This window comes from Coregonus clupeaformis, unplaced genomic scaffold (genome assembly GCF_020615455.1).
Source record: "Coregonus clupeaformis isolate EN_2021a unplaced genomic scaffold, ASM2061545v1 scaf0151, whole genome shotgun sequence".
Taxonomy (NCBI): domain Eukaryota; kingdom Metazoa; phylum Chordata; class Actinopteri; order Salmoniformes; family Salmonidae; genus Coregonus; species Coregonus clupeaformis.
This window is the reverse complement of record NW_025533606.1, coordinates 332,875-349,410: the sequence shown is the minus strand read 5'-3', so window position 1 is coordinate 349,410 and position 16,536 is coordinate 332,875. Positions and strand designations below refer to the sequence as shown.

At 41.8% G+C, this 16,536-nt stretch overlaps 1 protein-coding gene across 3 annotated transcripts in view; it reads right to left on the bottom strand.

The window, feature by feature from the left end:
- Positions 1-16,536, bottom strand: part of LOC121557215 (myomesin-3-like) — a 65,175-nt gene that overhangs the window by 35,721 nt on the left and 12,918 nt on the right. For all 3 annotated transcript variants that reach the window (XR_006658308.1, XM_045213771.1, XM_045213770.1), the window contains 6 exons: positions 11,699-11,803; positions 4,233-4,392; positions 3,780-3,937; positions 3,151-3,243; positions 1,857-1,945; positions 755-799 (listed from right to left, as the gene is read on the bottom strand). Coding sequence is in view for 2 of the 3 variants with exons in the window: in XM_045213771.1 (XP_045069706.1) it covers positions 755-799; positions 1,857-1,945; positions 3,151-3,243; positions 3,780-3,937; positions 4,233-4,392; positions 11,699-11,803 (650 nt within the window). In the remaining variant the exon portion in view is untranslated. The remainder of the gene's footprint in view (positions 1-754; positions 800-1,856; positions 1,946-3,150; positions 3,244-3,779; positions 3,938-4,232; positions 4,393-11,698; positions 11,804-16,536) is intronic.

Sequence of the window (16,536 nt, the reverse complement as noted above, 5' to 3'; positions counted from 1 at the left end):
TTCTCCTCAGCAAGTGAGTATGGGATGGCATTACATGCTGATAAAGCTTCATTCAGAATGTTCGCTATTTCATTTAAAAAATGCAGAGGACACCACTGTCTGAGTCCATTGATTGTGACTTGCACACCACTTTAAACAGTGAGTTTGTAATTGTCAATAACAGTTTTATCCAGTTGTGTGTGATGCTGACACAATCTACGAAGAGCGAGTAATTTACTAAGGCAAAACAGCAGTGCTAAACAATCTAGATGAATATTATGTTGGTTATTAGTCAGTGTCTAATCACTACTCATGGTCTCCCTGTGGGTGCAACCAGCCTCTCTACTAGCTAAATATCTTGGTGGGAGAGTGCCATAGCTAATATGTATAGGGCGCCAAAGCTGCCAGCAAAAGTGAACAAATCGCACACTCTCTCTCTGTGCTGAAATATACATGACTCTGACTGGCGCTGAAATGTAGCGATTCATTCACCTACCCCTCCCAATCAACTCCTTTATATACAGGCCCACATATGCACACTCATGCACACAAGCACATACACACACACGTGCCCCACACACACACTCTGATGAACCATAAGCATCCCCTTGCCATCCAACCCAGCCAAAACATTTCCGAGCACATGCAGCAGACCCTCAGAGTTGTGTCAGTGTCTTCAAAGGCTCAGTCTTTGCGTAGGAGAAGAGAGGGAACTTCAAAAGGTAGCAGAGAAATTTAAAAGGACATTTTTCATTAGACGCTTCATGAAACTTACTTGGGGTCCAGGATTTTTCGATTGCGGCCTTGGCTCCTTGATATGCTGAATTGTGGAGTGGGGGAACAAGGAGGAGAGAGAGGGGTGGGGAGAGTGCAGAGGGGGAGAGAGAGGGAAAGGAGAGAGAAAGAGAGACAAATCAATCCTGGCAAACGCCAATTTTATACACGTCACAACTAATATTCCCTTTAACCTATTTTAAACAATCGAAGGAGAATGTGAGCATGTGAAATATGGATGATAGGTGAATAGAAGCTCTTTGCCCCTTGAAGTGTCTCATTACTCCTTCGCCATTTAATTGATCTACGAGGAGAAGGAGTGGCCCGGGATTGTCAGGGCACCCTCACACTCCTTCTAGGAAGAAAAGGCCATTAAGAAGCTGGGGAAAAAGTTTAATTAATTAATCTTGTAATATTATTAACATCCCTGCTGTCAACAGTGTTGTTGTGGTGGTGTAGCAAATGGCACAAAGTTCTGTTCATGTGGGCAGTAGACTACAGACACTTTATTTTGGTCTTAATAATAAGATGTTTTGCAGGTGCAGTGAAATGTGTTGTTTTACAGGGTCAGCCATAGTAGTACAGCACCCCCAGAGAAAATTAGGGTTAAGTGCCTTGCTCAAGGGCAAATCAACAGATTTCTCACCTTGTCTGCTCAGGTATTCAAACCAGCAACCTTCCGGTTACTGGCCCAACACGCTAACCGCTAGGCTACACGTGTTTTATTACTCATAATGGCATGTTATGTATTGCACTAATTAGTTTAGATTGAAGGTGTATGCTATTGATATGGTATAGAACCCCAGTCCTCTAGGTGCAAACCATCACTACAGATGGAAACTGGATCAAGATTAATTGGAAATAATTGGTAAGGATGAATGGTGATTTAGATCCCATAGAAGTATGAATGAGCATCCCCTTAGGTTGTCTCACATGAGTAAAACAAGTATGGACTAGTATGGGGCAGCAAAGGGGGAAATGTGACATGGTTACCCATTTAACATGATCTATCTGAATTTGAGGCAGAGGAGCAATCTGCATGTACGGTGTCCATATTAGGAATAACATGTCCATGAAAGTTGTCAGAATCAGCAGCTACTTACAGTTGACCACCAGAGTGGCAATGGTAGTAGCTTCACCCAAAGAACTCTTGGCAACCACCTTGTACTCCCCAGCATCCTCAACAGAGCACCTGGGGATGGGGTAGAATGGTGACTCATGTGTTTGTGCCGCCATCTTGGCTCCAGGCTGAGCCCAAAGCTAAATCACATTCTCAACATTCTCATGTACAGTGCCTTCAGAAAGTATTCACACCCCTTGACTCTTTCCACATTTTGTTGTGTTACAGCCTGAATTTTAAATTGATTAAATGTAGATGTTTTGTCACTGGCCTACACATAATACCCTGTAATGTCAAAGTGGAATTATGTTTTTAGAAATTTGAACAAATTGATTAAAAATGAAAAGCTGAAACGTCTTGAGTCAATAAGTATTCAACCCCTTTGTTATGGCAAGTCTAAATTAGTTCAGGAGTAGACGTGCTTAACAAGTCACAAAATAAGTTGCATGGGCGGCAGGTAGCTTAGTGGGTAAGAGCGTAGTGCCAGTAACCGAAAGGTAAGATAAGAGCGTCTGCTAAATGACTAAAATGTCAAATGGAGTTGCATGTGTGCAATAATAGTGTTTAACATGATTTCTGAATGACTACCTAATCTCTGTACCCCACACATGCAATTATATGTAAGGTCCCTCAGTTTGAGCAGTACGTTTCAAACACAGATTCAACCACAAAGACCAGGCAGGTTTTCCAATGACTCGCAAAGAAGGGCACCTATTGGTAGATGGGTAAAAATAAAGAAAAGCAGATATTGAATATCCCTTTGAGCATGGTGAAGTTATTCATTACACTTTGGATGGTGTATCAATACACCCAGTCACTACAAAGATGCAGGCGTCCTTCCTAACTCAGTTGCTGGAGAGGAAGGAAGCCGCTCAGGAATTAATAGCTATGATAGGACAAAACTGAGGATGGATCAACAATATTGTAGTTACTCCACAATACTAACCACATTGACAGAGTGAAAAGAAGGAAGCCTGTATGGAATAAAACATATTCCAAAACATGCATCCTGTTTGCAACAAGGCACTAAAGTACTCAAGGTATTATGTGTAGATGGGTGAGACATTTATTTTATTTAATCCATTTTAAATTCAGGCTGTAACACAACAAAATGTGGAATAAGTCAAGGGTTGTGAATACTTTCTGAAGACACTATAGTTCACTCTCGTATTCACTCAGAAGGAAGGGGGAGGAAATGGAAGAGGGGAGTGGAAGTAACTACAACGTAATGAACAGCAGGGTGCTAAACGCATACATTTGCAAATCCTTTCAGTTACCTTCTGATTTCCAGCGAGTTGAGGCCAAACTTCTGTTTCAGACTGTAGTTCCAGGCCTGGCCATAGGCACTCAGAGGTACCCCGTCCTTGTACCTGGGAAGGAGAGAGTTAATAACAGTCCCAATGTCTAGGTGTAAACTAACAAAAATCCCAATGAAATTTAAACATGACCACTGTTATGCTTTCCATGTTCCTGCCCGTTGCTAATTATGCTAATCTATGTTATGCAACAGCTAACATGACACCTTTAGCATATAGATGGCTTTTGATCTCAGATTTCTCCTTGAGCTTCGTCTCAGTCGAATGCATGCGTCCCATCTGGGATTGTTAAAATAATGATCCGCAGGTCATCTGATCCACAGCTCTGACTATGCTCAGGTCATGAATACTGAACACATATTATTTTCATCAGCTAGTCTTTTAGTGCATCTACTTATCAAGGGTGACAGTTACACACATTGCCAAGGCTAATACTGAAGCAAATCAGGTAATTTCTCCCACAAATATCAGAGCAATATTCCATTCAGGAATCAAAGGTTAACATGACAAAACCTGTGTAGCTATATAATAACCTATCTGTCTTCAGAGATGTTCAATGGAGGTCATTAGCCTTGAGTGTGAGTGCTCACCAGGTGACCCGTGGAGGTGGGCATCCCTGGACGGTGCAGGAGAGTTTGACCCCCATGCTCTCCCACACCATGTGGGCTCTCAGCGGAATAGGGAAGTCTGGGGCTTTCTGACTCAGGTCCTCCAGATACTTCAAATGGATGGAAGCCTTCTGCTCAGCCTGGAACACAAATAGACACAGATGGTATTCAAGTGCACTTACAGTACTACCAATTACTGGTCAACTGACATAAGGCAAAGAAACTTCAAAATCTCAGTAAGCCATGGGGAAATGTAGGAATGTCAGCGTTGGCAACATATAACTACAAAGGTTAAATGAGACCATGTTGATTTTCAACTGGGCAACTGTTTTTATGCGTTTGGCCCTACTGAATTCACAATAATGTAGGCCTATAATTCAGTGTCCGGAGTGTCCGTGTATATCTGTATGTGATGAGATCAGAGCAGACTCTTACCTGCCTACGCAAGGCCATGCGGTCACAGCGTTGGCGGATATAATGCTGTTCCCTGAGCACCTCCACCTCCACCTTCTCAGCCTCATTTCCAAACAGGGTCCACTTCTCTCCAGTTCTCAGACCCTGCTCATCCGCTGCCATGGTCTCCTTCAAGACATCCCTATTGGACCAGAGCACCAAGACATTCTCTGTTAGAAAACCTCTGAGAAAAGGTCTATTGGCAAATGTGCATGCAGTACATACACCAACTCCTTGTGACACTGAGGCTGTCCTAATCATAAAAATATAAATAAGCAATAACGGATGAGGGGGTGTGGTATCTGGCAAATATACCACAGTTAAGGGCTGTTCTTATGCACAACACAACGCAGAGTGCCTGGATACAGCCCTTAGCCGTGGTATATTGGCCATATACCACAAACCCCCGAGGTGCCTTATTATAAACTGGTTACCAACGTAATTAGAACAGTAAAGATAAATGTTTTGTCATACCCATGGTATACGGTCTGATATACCACGACTTTCAGCCAATCAGCATTGAGGGCTCGAACCACCCAGTTTATAATTATATTTATATGGTCCTAATATGGACACCTTACATATACATAATTTTATAATAGATCACTGATATTGTAGTATTGGTGCATGTACTGTAGGTTTGCCAATACTGTAGTTATATTGTGTTGCACTCAATAGAGACTCAATGCACATATTTTTCTTGTTGTCTGCTGACAAACGCATTGATCAAGCCACCCCAAAAAGCCAAGAGCAGAAACAAGACCATGAACAACAAATGTTGTTGTCAAGGCAACACTGCAGCCTCTCTGAGATTACAGTTTAGCTGTGAGGATGTCATTGAAGGAAGAAGGAGGAAAGGACAAATTGGACAAAGCACAAAGAATACAGCCTATACAATATATCACCTTCAAATAGGTTTTGGTTTTGCTAAGGCATTGTGGACAGGGATGTTTGATATGCATAAGCATCTGCCTCTGGTACCAAAGGTTGCATGTTCGAATCCAGCGATACAAAGTTGTATTTCAGATTTAAATTTTAAGCCTATCCCAAACCTTAACCATTAACCATTCAGAGTTAATGCCTAACCTTAAGATTTCGAGTTAATGCCTAAACTTAACCCTAACCTTAAAAATGTGTAGTTAATGCCTAAACTTAAACTTAAACACTTTGACGTTTGGAACAACTGATATTTGACTTTTGAGAAACATGGATGAAGGTCTAAATGTGACGTGAGATTGTGAGAGCTAGTTGGGATTGTCATTTGTAGTCATTAAAGAGGGTAGTAGCCTTGCAGGCTTCATTTACAGGTCTCAATGCAAATGAAACCCAGAACACACATGAAACACAATCAACGGCAGCAATGCAATAATGATAAATGCCGCATTGCAGAAGTATTACAAAAGCATGTTGCGACTCAACATGAGCTAACATTATCCCGGGAAAATCTCCTGGGGTGGAATCTAACAATCTGACATACTGTATATCTGCTTATGATCTGTTTTTTTTAGATAGCATATGTCAGCCCCTGGCGATTCGGTGAGAGAAAATGATGCTCAATATGCTGGATGTACACTGAGTGTACAAAACATTATGAACACTTGCTCTTTCCATGACATATACTGACCAGGTGAAAGCTATGATCCCTTATTGATGTCACTTGTTAAATCTGCTTCAATCAGTGTAGATGAAGGGGAGGAGACAGGTTAAAGAAGGATTTTTAAGCCTTGAGACAATTGAGACATGGATTGTATTTGTGTGCCATTCAGAGGGTGAATGGGCAACACAAAATATTTAAGTGCCTTTGAACGGGGTATGGTAGTAGGTGCCAGGTGCACCGGTTTGTGTCAAGAACTGCAACGCTGATGTGCTTTTCACGCTTAGCAGTTTCTCATGTGTATCTAGAATGGTCCACCGCTCAAAGGACATCTAGCCAACTTGACACAACTGTGCGAAGCACTGGAGTCAACATGGGCCAGAATCGATGTGGAACGCTTTAGACACCTTGTAGAGTCCATGCCCAGACGGATTGAGGCGGTTCTGAGGGGAAAAGGGGGTGCAACTCAATATTGTTGTGTTCTTAATGTTTTGTACACTCAGTGTATAACCTCATTGGTCTATAGCTTGATTTCAAGAGAATCACTACTGAGCTGTGCTACAGTATAGTCAAGACTGCTGTGTCATTGCCCTGGTTCTTATGCAATGTTGATATGTTGATATTCAGTTATTCACTTTGATTGGTGGCCCATCCCGCCCCACACATGCCCCGATCAAGGTCTCCATCTGTCTTTTATCACACACTCCTAGGCTCTCTCATCTACAGAGGGTTGTCGATCCTGGTGTCCTGACTGACCGACAATGATAGTCCTCTGAGATTGGTAGTGTGAACACACACACACATTGCGACACACACATTTTCAGTTACACTCATTTACTCATTTTCACATGCGTGATTGTAAAAGTGGTCATTTATGCATGCATGCACATACACTGAGTGTACCAAACATTAACCTCTACGGGATCGCAGTTGAGCTAACGTGCGCTATTGTGATTAGCATGACTGTTGTAAGTAACAGCAAACTTTCCAGGACATATACATGTCTTATATGGGCAGAAAGCTGAAATTTTTGTTAATCTAACTGCACTGTCCAATTTACAGTAGCTATTACAGTGAAAAAATACCATGCTATTGTTTGAGGAGAGTGCACAACAACAGAAAACGTATCACGGCAACTGGTTTGATACATTCACCTGTGAAAGTAAATAATGTACTTACATTCAGTAATCTTGCTCTGATTTGTCATCCTAAGTGTCCCAGAGATAAAATTTAGCATAGTTTTGTATGATAAAATCCATTTTTATATTCAAATGTAGGAACTGGGTTCTACAGTTTGAATCCCTGCTGTCTCTGGCACCACACCCACCCCGCCCGGCCATCTAGATGTGTGAAAGTTAGTGTATAAGCTAATTATCCATCATGTATGACATTCCTGGTAGTGTGTAAACATACATTTTGTATTACCATATCATTTTTGTATGTTCTCTATAGTTATGTACTTGAAAATGTATCAATTGACCAATTCGGCACACTTGGGCAGACTTGATACAAAATAGTCCAGTATTGCAATGCTTCACTGGATCAATCTGAAACTTCACACACACTGCTGCCATCTAGTGGCCAGGATCTAAATTGAGCCTAACCTGCAATATTATATTGTGGCCTTTCTCTTGCATTTCAAAAAAATAGAAAACGCATGTTTTTTTGTTTGTATTATCTTTTACCAGATCTAATGTGTTATATTATCCTACATTAATTTCAAAGTGTTTTCTTTCAAATGGTATCAAGAATAGGCATATCCTTGCTTCAAGTCCTGAGCTACAGGCAGTTAGATTTGGGTATGTCATTTTAGGAGAAAATTGAAAAAAAGGATCCGATCCTTAACAGGTTTTAAGGACACCTTCCTAATATTGAGTTCCACAGGGATGCTGGCCCATGTTGACTCCAATGCTTCCCACAGTTGGCTGGATGTCCTTTGGGTTGTGGACCATTCTTGAGACACACAGGAAACTGTTCAGCGTGAAAAACCCAATGCTTCCCAAAGTTGGCTGGATATCCTTTGGGTGGTGGACCATTCTTGATACACACAGGAAACTATTGAGCGTGAAAAACCCAGCAGCGTTGCAGTTCTTGACACAAACTAGTGCGCCTGGCACCTACTACCATAACCCGTTCAAAGGCACTTTGATTTTGCCCATTCACCCCCTAAATGGCACACACACACAATCCATGTCTCAATTGTCTCAAGGCTTAACATTCCTTCTTTAAGCTGTCTCCTTCCCTTCATCTACATTGATTCAAGTGGATTTAAGTGACATCAATAAGGGATCATAGCTTTCACCTGGATTCACCTGGTCAGTCTATGTCATGGAAAAAGCAGGTGTTCCTAATGTTTTGTACAGTCAGTGTATGTACTTGTGATCACACATTCTCACACAGATGCACACTCGCACTCATGTACCCACACACACAAGCACGCATGCATGTATTTCACACGCACACAGACACACTCACACACGTGCCACACAAACACTCAGTGCTGCAGGGCTGATTTAAACAGCCAGACCTTTTTTATCTCTGACTGTGTGGATGTCAGTCGAGGCTGGGCAATAAATACATCCATCTGAAACTGCAGTGTTATGGCTTAATCTGCTCCAAGTGCACATTTGAAGATCATTTCACGGTGTTGGAATTGTATTGACCTCCAGTCAAAAGAGCTAAGTCCTTTGAGTCATCCAGCGAATATACATACTGTATTGAATTTACACTCTCCTCTCAGACAGGAGGGTGGGAGTTGCAGGAAAGAGCAAGGGAGATAGGGAAATAGAGAGAAGTGAAACAAGAGTAAACATGTCAATCATCTTCTCACACCTCTAATTGGGGGTTAGAGAGAGAGAGAGAGCATCGTGTTCACATTGTTATCGAATAAAAACAAATGTCATGCCAATCTCGTATTCCGGGGTGTTCGTTCAGGTGTCCCAGAAATAGACTCAACAAATCCATGAAGGGGTTTAGAATCCATCCCCATATCCTTCCAAATTCACCCAAGGAGGATTTCATAATTCCTGGCTTTACTCTCTCCTCCCAAAAATATCCCCTTTCTATCCGTCACCTCTCCTGGGGGGAACGGCTTTAGGTTTCCATGCAGCAAATATACTTCGGAAGGGAGAAAGACCTTGTTAATGTCTGAGCAAAAGGGATTACTAGGCAGAGAAATAAAAAGGTGACCCCGGGCCTTTGAATTAGAGCTAAGCACGTTAGCAGGTTGAGGTCTGGATGGCAGGACGAGAGGGCATGAAAAAGCATGCCACTCAGATGCCAACGAGATGCGAACACGTCTGCACAGCTGAGGTTTAGTACTGCTGTCAGATGCATGGGCTTTCTCTCAAGTGATCCACAACTTTCCTTTCTTTTTTACACTTCCTCTCAGTCTGCATCTTTATCTTCCTGTTGTCAAACACGTCCTCTTTTCTAAAGGAGAAAAGGTCCTCTTCACTCGATCTCCCTATTCACCACTGCAAGTGACTGCCAGATAGCTTCTTTAACCTTCTTGGCTTTCTAGTTAGAGAGGAAGCAGAGTTCATAGCACTGTGTGAGAGTTCACTTCAGTGCGTTTACTTTTCGTGGTTCATACTGCTTTGACATACCTTGAATAGATCAAACAAGCATATTTTTTGTTAATCAAAGATTAGTTAATTCATTTTTACTGGTCAACATACTTTCAATAATGTACGGTGATGGCATGGCCTGACCGGTTGTTAGAGTTGAGGTCCTCAAGGGCCTGAAAGGTCTTGATGTTTTGTTTCAACCATTTTTTACAGTTACATTATACTTGGAGATGCCAAATCTAACTCCTTTTAAATGGGCTTAGAAAACCCCAGCTTCAAGCTGAAGTAAAGTACACCCTCTGCTCCTGCAAAATGAACTGTTGCCTGAGTCTGATATTGAATCACATTGAATCACATTGATCACATTATCAGCCACTTGAAAAATAGGGACATGGCAAGGTGCCCCTGGATAAGGGTTTCTGCCAAGCAAATCGTGTTATGAGACGCCATGTTCCCCCTTGCCTTCCTGTTTACTGTGACCTAAACCTTCCAGTCTGGAGCCCTATTTACTTTGAGATGTATAACATCCTCTACCATGACAGCTGGTTATTAAATCCCCAAGCTTGTGATGTAATCTTTAAAGGAAAGATGCACCCTACATCATCACATTCACCTCCTCCGCAGCTCCTTTCTCTTCCCTCCCTCCTCTATAATGTCTTTGTTCGTTAATAAGCCCTCAACTAAATTGTCATCCGGGATTATTGTTTAGTTTATTGGCATCACATATACAATTATTGAGCCAGTATATGAGGTCATAGAGCAGCTGGAGTTTTAAATGACAAAGAAGAAGAGTGAAGAGAAAAAAAGACATGAATGGAATCTTGGTTTATTGTCAATCTCTGATGCTTCAAAAGGACGGCCCTTGAACTCAAGGCCCAGCACCAGTGGAACTTGATCCTATCTTTCTCATGGATGGTGGAGCGGGAGAATGCAGAGATTGCTTTGGCTTATACGCTTTTCATGGCATCCTAACTTTTTGGTAAAAACTCAACTCGTCGTGTTTGGAGGACAAAGAATGCTGAGTTGCATCCAAAGAACACCATACCTACTGTGAAGCATGGGGGTGGAAACATCATGCTTTGGGGCTGTTTTTCTGCAAAGGGACCAGGACGACTGATCCGTGTAAAGGAAAGAATGAATGGGGCCATGTATCGTGAGATTTTGAGTGAAAACCTCCTTCCATCAGCAAGGGCATTGAAGATGAAACGTGGCTGGGTCTTTCAGCATGACAATTATCCCAAACACACCGCCCGGGCAACGAAGGAGTGGCTTCGTAAGAAGCATTTCAAGGTCCTGGAGTGGCCTAGCCAGTCTCCAGATCTCAACCCCATAGAAAATCTTTGGAGGGAGTTGAAAGTCTGTGTTGCCCAGCAACAGCCCCAAAACATCACTGCTCTAGAGGAGATCTGCATGGAGGAATGGGCCAAAATACCAGCAACAGTGTGTGAAAACCTTGTGAAGACTTACAGAAAACGTTTGACCTGCGTCATTGCCAACAAAGGGTATATAACAAAGTATTGAGAAACTTTTGTTATTGACCAAATACTTATTTTCGACCATAATTTGCAAATAAATTCATAAAAAATCCTACAATGTGATTTTCTGGATTTTTTTTCTCATTTTGTCTGTCATAGTTGACGTGTACCTATGATGAAAATTACAGGCCTCTCTCATCTTTTTAAGTGGGAGAACTTGCACAATTGGTGGCTGACTAAATACTTTTTTCCCCCACTGTAGATAGAAGTGATTGCAACAGGAAAAGTAGAACAAGAGAGTGTGCAGTCGGTCAGATTCAAACCCAAGTGAGCACCGGTACATGTATTCTGGAGGCAGCGATCTAGACCGCTAGACCACCCCACACCTCACTCTGGGTCTGCTCTACAGAGGAGAGATAAGCCTGGAAACACTGCCAGGTAGGGATGAATTAGTCAGGAGAAGATGCAGCAGAGATGTCTTTGCTTTGTGCTCGTTGAAGTGTTGCAGGTTGAGACGGTTGAGTTTGAACTTTGCCTCAACTCTGACTTTGCCACCAATTTGACACATTGTTTCTTAATAACATTAATTGATCTTACCTCAGGATGCTCTTGTTTCAACGGGCAGTTGTTGGTGCATTAATGCATTTCAGAATCATAATTTAGTTGTCAGGAATTGTACCGATTGTATTGTATTGACTAGCGTCCTATACGAGGGATCCTGCCCTATGCGCTGTTCTGGTTCGGACAAGGCTTACTGTGTTACTGTATATACCTTACACCCTAAAACCTTTGTAACTCTTCTCAACATACCATGTCCTGTGGCGTGGGAATTTGCCGATGTTCAGGATCTCCTTGACCGACATCACATCACCGGGGATGATGGGATAGAACTCAGAGTAGGAAGCCTCCTCATCACTGGTGCATCACAGGGACATAGAACAAACAACAACAACATATTAGATTAATTGGGTATTTTAATTAAAGTAGAAATCTGATAATTAAATAAATGATCAAATTAATCATGAGAAGGTTCAAGTCAAGTGTAGTCACAACTGTCCTGCTATTCTGAATCTGACCGCCAGGGGAGGCCACACAACCAGAGGGAGTTCCGCTCAGAGGCTGCCTTTCAAGAACAAAACTAAATTCCAATCACATTGTTTTATTCAAAGATTTACATAAATTTCAAATGAAATGCGGAAACATTGCTTACATTTGTCTTTATTATTTCCTATTCCTGTGACACTCAGAAATTGTCAAAATAATTTGGAGTTAGATTACTTACCAACAGAACATGCTGTTGAGAATAACAGCTGAATAGAAACAAGGGCAATATTAACAGCTGAGATAGAGCTGAAGGTCAGCCTGACTATAGAGACTGAAAACCTCTGTGAATAACGATGTCAATGTTGCTGGCCAAACTACCTGACTAGCTCTACAGCCTAGATCGGACTACAGGCCTTTATTTGGAACAGCAACTGGCTACAGGATAAAGGGAGGGAGGGAACTAAGAGGCAGCATTGTATTCACTAGTCAGTGGTCACTATTGAATGGTTTCTCAAATGGTGCAATTTGTGAGATCACCTCCTGACACATTGTGTAAGTCTGTTCAATGTAAGATTTGAAGATGTTATCTTTTGCTTTTAAGTAACACATGTAAGGCCTTTCTCCATATACATTTTAAGGGAATATAGCAGTGCTAAACCTGTGAACCTCCATATCAATGTAAAAAAAGGATAAGATAAGAACAACAAATCAAATGTGTGATTAATTATTACTATGATAACATTCTAACAAGATGATACTATATTAGTTTTTTGTAATTACCCCCCCATTTTTTTATGCTGCTGCTACTCTCTGTTTATTATCTATGCATAGTCACTTTACTCCTACCTACATTACATATTACCTCAATTACCTCGATTAACCTGTACCCCCGCACATTGACTCGGTATCGGTAGCCCCTGTATTTAGCCTCGTTATTGTTATTTTATTGTGTTACTCTCTTTTTTACTTTACTTTAGTTTATTTAGTAAATATTTGCTTAACTCTTACTTTTCTTAAAACTGCATTGTTGGTTAAGGGCTGGTAAGTAAGCATTTCACGGTAAGGTCTACACCTGTTGTATTTGGCGCATGTGTGAAAAACAATTTGATTTGATTTGATTTAGTTAGCATCAGTATGGCAGCTGCAGCAATTGTGCATATATCATCTCTGTGGCCTTTTCAGTTATGACAAATGAGCATCATGTTGAATCTTTAAACATCCCTGCGAGTTCGTCCTGTTTTTATGGATCATCGTGAATAAAAATTCCCACAAAACACCCACCCTGCCACTAACTGCAGCTGACATGACCTATCTGGTTGAGCTAGGCGCTCCCATGTGGGGTCCTAACCAAGCTCAAATCTAGTCAGGCAATGCTGTGGCTGACCTGTTTTCTCTCAACTGAGAGTAATGTTATATTCACCTGCTGCCTTCTGTTCTGCTAGTTCTATTCTGCTTTGTTCCTCTTTTTCAGTGGTGCATAAAGCCAATGTTGTTTTGTTGTGGGGAGGTTGTAGAGCCAGGAGGAACGAACAGCCAATGTTATGACCCCAGGGTCGTATTCATTTGTCAACTAACGAAAGAATACAGAATGAAACTGGAAGGGACTACCATAATTTGTCCAATAAGAAACGCTTGTTTTTTTTTGTTTTCCGTTGCAAAACATTTTGATACGGTGTGGACTAATGAATACAACCCAGCTCTTAACAATTGCAACAGGGTCACTAATCATAAGGATTGTTTGTTGAACTCCGGCATTGAATCCAGTGCATGTTGTGTAGACATGTGCTCAATTAAGATGAAGCAGCATTGCATTCAATAGCCGTTGCATGATCACATGTCATCATTTCCCACGTTACAATTGTTTCTTTAATAAACAAATGGTGTCATGGACCTTCAGGGGATGCACCAGTAGCCATGGCTCCTTTGTGACATAAACACACAGTAGTGGTTCTAATTCAAAAGTGTTGTTTGTGTCTCTTGTGCCTCTCAGCTATCTAGAGCTAAGGCAATGTCATTCACACACACACAAGCACACACACACACACACACACACACACACACACACAAAAGGACCCGTAAGTAAGCATTTCACTGTTAGTATTCACCTGTTGTCTACAAAGCATGTGACAAATACATTTTGATTTGATTTGACACCGCAGTGGCACAACAGTGGGCAGAGGAGTAACAGTTTCACATGAGCACACAAAGGCCCTTAATACCCAGCAGATGCCAATGAGGGTTTAGTAGCGATCACAGCCAGCTACCCTCATTGTCTTCATTCAAATCTGCCTTCATATTTAGCAGGGCCCGATGTCTGCTGTTTCTGTTTCATCTGGAGTTATTAAATTAGACTAACCTTTAGGTCTGCAATCTGGATGGATGAACAAAAGAAATGAGACCAAATTTGTCCTCGGGGTACTATTGGAAATGAGCTATTAATCCATAGACTTGCCTTAGGCTGGTTAGATAGCTCATTTTTACCCTGTTACATGGAGGTGTGAGACCAGGTGCAGAGGGCGTATTTGTCTCGGTACAGCCAAAAATATGTTGTTAAATGTCTCCGTGAAGAGAAAAACAGTGAATGCCATTGGGTAGATCTCTGATACAGGACTGCTAATGAATCCATACTGTAAGATCTTCATTTGATCACTCTTTTGTTGCTGAGAATTTTCCTGCACGGCAGGAAATGCAAACATGTAGTGTATTTGAGGTTTCAAAATGCTTCTAAAGTTTATAATTTCCACCCAAAAAAAATCTGACTTGATTTCCTCTAATGAAAATATATCAACCCCTACAAAAAAATGTATTTTAATTATAATCCAGATAATAATTCACATTTCCTGTTGCTGCAGGATTGTTTTCCTGCTGTAGCAACCTGGCTCAAATTAAGATATTTTGACTGGTATATTTTACATAATAGGATGTCCTTGTGGCTTGTTCTATGTTGGAAAGACTTACATGAATATAGCTTTTTACTTGTATTTTTTACATACACTATACTATATATACAAAAGTATGTGGACACCCCTTCAAATTAGTGGATTCGGCTATTTCAGCTACACCCGTTGCTGACAGGTGTATAAAATCGAGCACACAGCCATGCAATCTCCAGAGAAAAACATTGTCAGTAGAATGGCCTTACTGAAGAGCTCAGTGACTTTCAACGTGGCACCGTCATAGGATGCCACCTTTCCAACAAATCAGTTCGTCAACTTTTTCTGCCCTGCTAGAGTTGACTGGGTCAACTGTAAGTGCTGTTATTGTGAAGTGGAAACTTCTAAAAGCAACAATGGCTCAGCCGCGAAGTGGTAGGCCACACAAGCTCACAGAATGGGACCACCAAGTGCTGAAGCACGTAGCGCGTAAAATCGTCTGTCCTCGGTTGCAACACTTACTACCGAGTTCCAAACTGCCTCTGGAAGCAACGTCAGCACAAGAACTGTTCGTCTGGAGCTTCATGAAATGGGTTTCCATGGCCGAGCAGCTGCACACAAGCCTAAGATCACCATGCACAATGTCAAGAGTCGGCTGGAGTGGTGTAAAGCTCGCCGCCATTGGACTTTGGAGCAGTGGAAACGTGTTCTCTTGAGTGATGAATTACGCTTCACCATCTGGCAGTCTGATGGACGAATCTGGGTTTGGCGGATGCCAGAAAAATGCTACCATAGTGCTAATTGTTAAGTTTGGTGGAGAAGGAATAATGTTTTTCATTTTTCGGTTTAGACCCCTTAGTTCCAGTGAAGGGAAATCGTAACGCTACAGCATACAATGACATTCTAGATGATTCTGTGCTTCCAACTTTGTGGCAACAGTTTGGGGAAGGCCCTTTCCTGTTTCAGCATGACAATGTCCCCGTGCACAAAGCGAGGTCCATACAGAAATGGTTTGTCGAGGTTGGTGTGGAAGAACTTGACTGGTCTGCACAGAGCCCTGATCTCAACCCCATCCGAACACCTTTGGGATGAATTGGAACGCCGACTGCGAGCCTAAGCGCCCAACATCAGCGCCCGAACTCACTAATGCTCTTGTGGCTGAATGGAAGCAAGTCCCCGCAGCAATATTCCAACATCTAGTGGAATGTCTTCCCAGAAGAGCGGAGGCTGTTACAGTAGCAAAGGGGGGACCAACTCCATATTAAATGCTCATGATTTTGGAATGAGATTTTGGACGAGCAGGTGTCCACAAAATGTTGGTCATGTAGTGTATCTCATAGGATGCCCATGTGTCTTGTTCTATATTGGAAAGATAGCATTAATATTGATCCCTTTGAAATACATATCATCTATGAATTTATACTATGACTCTGTAATGTTTTGCCAGTCTATTTTCTCCCGTTGTGTTGTTTTTCAACAACATTTTGAGGAGTAATGATATCAATATCGAAACCACACACTCCAACACACTTTCTTCTGATGCAGCAGGCCTCTATTTACTGTGTGTGCTGAGTGGACCGGAGCCAGAGTGATATTGTCCAGCCTTAGGCTCCATGCTACATTATTCAACGACACCCTATCACTCTCTCTCTGCACGCTGCGGAACGGTCCAGGAACCAAACAAAGGAAAAAGCAGAAGTTGCTCTCTCTGAGTTCTGTGAAATGGGGAAC